General features: G+C 35.8%; 1 protein-coding gene across 1 annotated transcript; it reads right to left on the bottom strand.

Annotated features, from left to right (window-relative positions):
- Positions 1 to 997: 997 nt before the first annotated feature.
- On the bottom strand, positions 998 to 5,388 carry LOC131671648 (bifunctional purine biosynthesis protein ATIC). Its single transcript, XM_058948278.1, has 8 exons — positions 5,183 to 5,388; positions 3,371 to 3,574; positions 3,004 to 3,292; positions 2,540 to 2,891; positions 2,320 to 2,459; positions 1,816 to 2,205; positions 1,398 to 1,662; positions 998 to 1,327 (listed from the first exon to the last, which is right to left on the bottom strand). Exons 1-8 carry the CDS (start codon positions 5,199 to 5,201, stop codon positions 1,208 to 1,210), a joined length of 1,779 nt encoding a protein of 592 aa, XP_058804261.1. The 5' UTR covers positions 5,202 to 5,388; the 3' UTR covers positions 998 to 1,207.
- Between the last annotated feature and the right edge of the window lie 869 nt (positions 5,389 to 6,257).

Genomic DNA, 6,257 nt, shown 5'->3' with positions numbered 1-6,257 from the left:
CGGCAGAAATTAGATACACTTGCAATTTTCTAGCTTGTCTTGAAAATTGATTAATTACGGACGAAATTTATAAAATATATCACGCAAGATTTATAAAGATAGTTTAATAATATATACATTTGAATAATTGTTAATTGTGCCCGATTTTTTTTTTTTCAAGTCATTATTGAAAAAACTTATGTATTAGAATAAATTATTTCTTTCAAATATATTTGCGCTTACTTTACAATAGCTTTTCAATATCTGATCAATATAGAAAATTAGTCATAGCTTTTTTTCAGCATTGTTCACTGATAAATATTGATAAATGTTATAAAAAGTATGAACTAAAAGCAAATTCTCTTAGAAATGAGTGTTCAATAAAGTAAAAGAGTTATGAAAGTTTGTAAAAAATACCAACGATGTACTTGAACTTTATGGTAAGCCATCATTGTTATTATCGATGATGTGGTCTTTCCTCATCATAACATATTTGAACGATCAAATAGAATTTATCTTTCGTTTTAATGTCTGCAGAATGTTAAATTGAAATAACAACTAATTTTTACGCTAATATTTAGATAACGTTTTATTTCATTAAGTATGTTTTTGAACAAGTTTTAATTCGCTTGAAACAATTTTATTATTTACATAAATAAATAATAATATTAATATAAATAATAATAATAATAAATGTCTAATATTTGAACTTTCAAAAAACTATTCTTTGAATAATGTTATAAAATGTAGGAAAATATAGATTTTTGTAATTTAAATGAATATATTTCAATGAAAGTCGCCATTTTCATGGGCACATCAATAAAAATCATTTCTTTAAATCTTTCATTATTTTTTACTTTTTGTATCTTTTGCACCATTGGTAACAAAAATTTTTTATTTATATTTGTACATAAAGAAGTAATGAAAAAAGTAACTGTTCATAAATATCTTTCTACGTATGCAAACCATGATGCTGCTCGTATAAAAAATTATCATACTATGACTTTTCTGTAAAAATACGATTAATGAATAAATGCGTATTGTTATAAAGTTTTTATTGACAATGTTCAACTTATGAATAATAAATCAGATACGTATGTACATATATCTTAAATAATGGTTCAAGTATGTATTGCTATGATAAACGAGTAAAACAGCAATAACAATATAAAAGTTGATAACATGATCTGTAGATAGACAGGTAGGTGAAAGATATTTTGGTTTTGGATTAATGATGGAACAGCCTAACGCCAGTATGGGCTAAGACAATGCCGTGCTCGTTGCAAGCTTCAATAACAGCTGCATCGTTAGTTGAGCCGGCAGGTGCACCAATGAAGCGTACGCCACTCTAAAAAGTAAAGTCACCTTGTAACAACAAAGTCTAATATTATTTATCTTGCATGAAAAGCAAAACTTACGAGTCTTGCCCTGTCGACATTGTCGCGGAATGGGAAGAATGCGTCGCTGCTGATGGCGACGTTGTCGAGCTGCTTAGCCCAATCGTCTTTGTCTACCTGGGTGAGCTTTTCGGGCACAACTTCATACATGGCTGCCCAAGCACTTTCCTCCATATCGCGACCGATAGTACCGTTTACATAGTTATCGATCGCATTCGAGATCTCTGCGCGTTTTACACCTTTCTTGAATTTCATGCCCGTCACCTTGGGGTGTTGACGCAACCACCTTAATAAAAAGAAAAGCATTGAATTAAACTTGAATTATTTTCTGAAAGTTATTCGCCTAAACCGCACATTCAACTTTGCTTAGTGGCATTATTCAAAGTGTATTTTAAGAACATTGAATAATGATTAAAGGAAAAAGGTAAAATACGCTTACCAGTTGTCAGCCTTGTCGCCGGCGAGCCTGGTACAATGTATCCTCGATTGCTGCCCGGCTCCTATACCGATCACCTGACCGTCCTTGGCGTAGCACACCGAGTTACTCTGCGTGTACTTGACAGCGATGGTAGCGACGATAAGATCTCGGATACCCTCTTCCGAAAGATTATTGTGTTTGGTAACGATATTGGCAAAGGTCGAGCGATCAATTTTGGCATCGTTGCGTCGCTGCTCCATCGTCAAACCAAACAGAGTCTTGCGCTCCATTGGAGTTGGCTCGTAGTTGGGGTCGATCTGCAATACGCAGTAACCGCCGTTCTTCTTTTTGCGCAAAATTGTTAGTGCTTCCTCGGTGTAGCCAGGAGCGATTATACCATCCGACACCTCCCTAAGACGAAACATCATTCTGAGTGAAGAACAGCTCTACTTTCGAATCGACAATTACAGACTTTTTAATTGAACATGTACATACAATAAACTCAGGCGACGTTGCCAAGCTTACCTAGAGATGATTCTTGCTGTGGGAACATCACAGGGGTCGGACAGAGCAACGAAGTCGCCAAAGCTCGACATTCTATCGGCTCCACGAGCTCTCGCGTAAGCCGTAGCCAGTGGCGTCAGCTGATCAGCCAAGTCATCCACCTGCAATACACCGAGTCGCACCCATGTGAATTTACTTGAAAATAGCAAGGTGAATGGCGATCTGAGGCAAGAGGACAGACCTGGCAGAGCTTGAGAGAAACGGCATCGAGAGGAACACCCACAGCGGCGCCAGCTGGACTGACGTGCTTAAAAGAAGTGGCGGCCGGCAAGCCAAGAGCGGCTTTGAGCTCCTTGACGAGCTGGTAGCCGTTGAGCGCGTCACAGAGATTAATGAAACCCGGCGCGCCATTCACTACCGTCAGCGGCAGCTTATCAAGGCTAGTGAAGATTTGTGCGGGCTTTTGATGCGGGTTCATGCCATAACGAAGACTTAATTGCGACACGTTCTGGCTGTACTGCCTACGGAAGTAGTCCGAGATCGCATCGTCGTACTGAGCTGTGTGAGTGAAGGCCTTCACTGCCAAGGTTTGCCTATAGAGAGACAGTTCATCGGTTACGATAATTCAACATTGTCAAGGCTAAGAAGCACTGATTAATGACGTATGCGAATACATGAAACGATCGTAAACGCGATACCTCTTACCTTGTTTGTAAAGAAGTATCTTTGTCGGCGGAATTTTGTAATTCCGAGACGACCTTTTCATAATCATTGGGGTCACAGATAACCGTGACTCTTGCGTGATTCTTAGCGGCTGCTCTTAGCAGAGTCACGCCTCCGATGTCAATGTTCTCGACAGCATCCTCGATGGTAACACCGGGCTTCGAGACCGTATTGACGAACGGATACAAGTTGCAAACGACCACGTGAATGTACTCAAACTTGTGTTTAACCAGGTCTGCCTTATCGGAGCTTGTCGATCTTGCCAATATGCCTGTTTTCAACAGAAAAGCGCCGCAAAGATCACGCAATTTTATTGGACATCAGACTTTCAGACAGCGTAATGCTTTACCTCCATGCACTGCAGGATGCAGAGTTTTAACTCTACCGCTAAGCATTTCGGGTGCTCCCGTAATGTCGGACACATCCTTCACGGGCAAGCCAGCGTCTCTTAGAGATTTGGCAGTGCCTCCCGAGGCAACTAAAGTCAGTCCGAATTCGTGTAGTTTTTTAGCAAAAGGAAGGAGGTTGGTTTTGTCTGAGACACTCAGTAATGCTGAAAATACCAAAAAAAACAATAAGCAATGTCATTTTACTACTGCAATACTTATTTTTATTTCTACTTTTCTGTTGGTTTCAATTAAGAAAATTATCCTATATAATTCAAATATAAATTCGTAAAGCTAATACAATGAACTTATAGTACGAACTGCTATTAAAGATAGCCGCGTCTACTTTTAAAGAGAACGAGCTGAAAAATTTTCGCGCCACTTGTTGAAAAAATATATTTTAAGGCATTACTGACAAGTACCTATTGTCATTTTTGTTCTTAAATTCTTCAATTTAAACATTTTTTAATCCAGTCAAATCTTTTTATGAATTGCAAGCTGGAAAATTTTTTCTCAGAGTCCCTAGAAATTATCGCATTATGTTAAATGATATCATTTCTAGGGGCACTGAAAAACAATTTTTTTCAGCGGCAGCTATGACTCCAAGTTCTATTATAATGAAAGAAAAGACGTTCTTAGCTACTTGCAGGCAAGGAGAGAGGAATAAATCCTCAACTCCAATTTTTTTTTATAGAAAAATCAATTTTTTCATTATGATCATGTTGAAAAATTTGTACCTCGCAATAAAAGTTACTGTCGCGATTTTTCGGTTCATGGTGATTGAAGCTCGGAAAATTAATTTCAGATCAAAGTTCTGGATAACGTCTTCGATGTTTTACGATTTTGTAAGCCGAATGAAAATACTCATTGAATAAAAAATGTTGGCAAAGGTATTTTCCCTACACCATTTCTATTATACTAAGATACCTTGAAAAACTAGTTTTGCATCTTTTATATAATACGTACACACTATTACCTACTAACGAAGATAGACTATCGTCGTTGCTATTACTATATCTACATGTTGACTTTAATTATACGTCGAACCCGTAATATCTCAGTAAAATTTAAAAATAATACAAAATTTTAGACTTCGCACATATTACAAAAAATATAAATAAAAAATTGTCTTATTACTTGTGATTACTTATATTTTATTTACTTACACTAATACAGTTAAAAAAGCTCCTATTTTACTGTACCTGTTTTAGAAGTGTTTTAATAAATATAATAGAACCAATACTAAAGTTATATTATTTTTTAACATTTGAATATCTAAACAGAATAAATAGTTACATGTAATAAAATAAAATAATCAGATTTAGAAAAATGATTCAAATAATAAGTGAAAATGTAGTCGAAGAGAATCTATGTAAATGATCACGAATTTGTCTTATCCATGTATCTATGTAATATCTATATAATATCACGAATTCGTATCCAAAACTTTCAGATTTTCACCAAAAAATTAAAGTTGATGAAACAGAAATAACGTCATGTTTTATGTCACGAAGAGCCAAAGAGGTTAGGTATTGCATGAATAAATATTCTTTACACATAAAAACCATAACTTATTTCATAATTTAAATGGAACGTGTTACGAACGCAATGAGGTGATAAGTTTGAAAATTTTATTTATTCATCTGCATCAACGGTCAGTTTGTGCAAATAATCATAGCAAATGTGTCACAATTAAGCAAACTCAATAATTCTCACAAAAGCAATTCATTTGAGAAAAAAGAAACAATTTGGGAAATAATACTTAAACAACGTACCAAGTTTTCCTCCGGACATTTTGTGAGTAATAAACAGTCACAAGCAGGTAGAAGAAAAAGTAAAAATAGTGGAGCAACGTGTACGAAGTACGTAGTAAAACCGGTGCGTGCCTCGCTGTGAAGTCCAGCAACAAGTGTTTAGCGCGCGCTGCTGCCGCTATGCTGCTGCTGCTGCTGATGGGTCGTCGTATGTGGTCTGATTCTAATCTATAAACTCGGGGAGCGTGCAGTTCTTACGAAAGCAAGCCTGATATGAGATAATTATTGCCTCCACGGTCCACTTTTAATGTGTTACCTTTTTTTATATTTCGTTTCCACTATTTTGCACCGATGACATATATACTTTATCTTCTCAAGCGCAAATATGCTTCATTATAATTTTCAGTATTTATAGAAATCTCCCACAAATCATATAGCTAGGATAATATACATATATTCTTTTTTCTGGCACATGGGCCATTTGTAAATACCAAATTCCAGTATCTATGCTTCCTATCTCACAACATTTTCTGTGATTGATAGTTCCAACCCTATTCGCTCCTTGTCGCATCAAGATTCGAAGGTTTCGTGTGAAGACTGAAACAATCGATTGCCCAAATGATGACTAAATTGAAAAGAACGAAAATCATGATGAAGTTTATTTGCTTTACGGCCAAAGAATTTGCCGGAAGAAAATGTTCAGAAAAATGAAGTTGTTATGTTGGTAAAATGTGCGTCAATTGATCGAAGAGGGGACTGAGCTGAGTGAGAAGACGCGGGCCGACTAAACAAATACTCTTAGAAAAAAAATGATAAAATGTTCGCAATAAAAAGAAATAGAAAAAATTATCAGTATGCATTTCGGTACAGCTTCGATAACATAAACTGAAGTCGATATCGAATGCTTCGTATCGAATAATTGCAATTATATAACAGTGTTTTCTGAACTTTAAAAAACAGACATAAAGTAAGGAAATTATTTTGCTGGTATTTCGTTTCATCATGATAAAATGTAACTAAATTATACATTATAGTACTTCTATTATAGCAGTATATTTTCGACTGATCATCAATTCGTCAATCTTATCTACCAGGT

This window comes from Phymastichus coffea, unplaced genomic scaffold (assembly GCF_024137745.1).
Source record: "Phymastichus coffea isolate CEN01 unplaced genomic scaffold, Cenicafe_Pcof_1.1 PCOF00001, whole genome shotgun sequence".
NCBI lineage: Eukaryota > Metazoa > Arthropoda > Insecta > Hymenoptera > Eulophidae > Phymastichus > Phymastichus coffea.
This window is presented reverse-complemented; position numbering and strand designations above follow the sequence as displayed.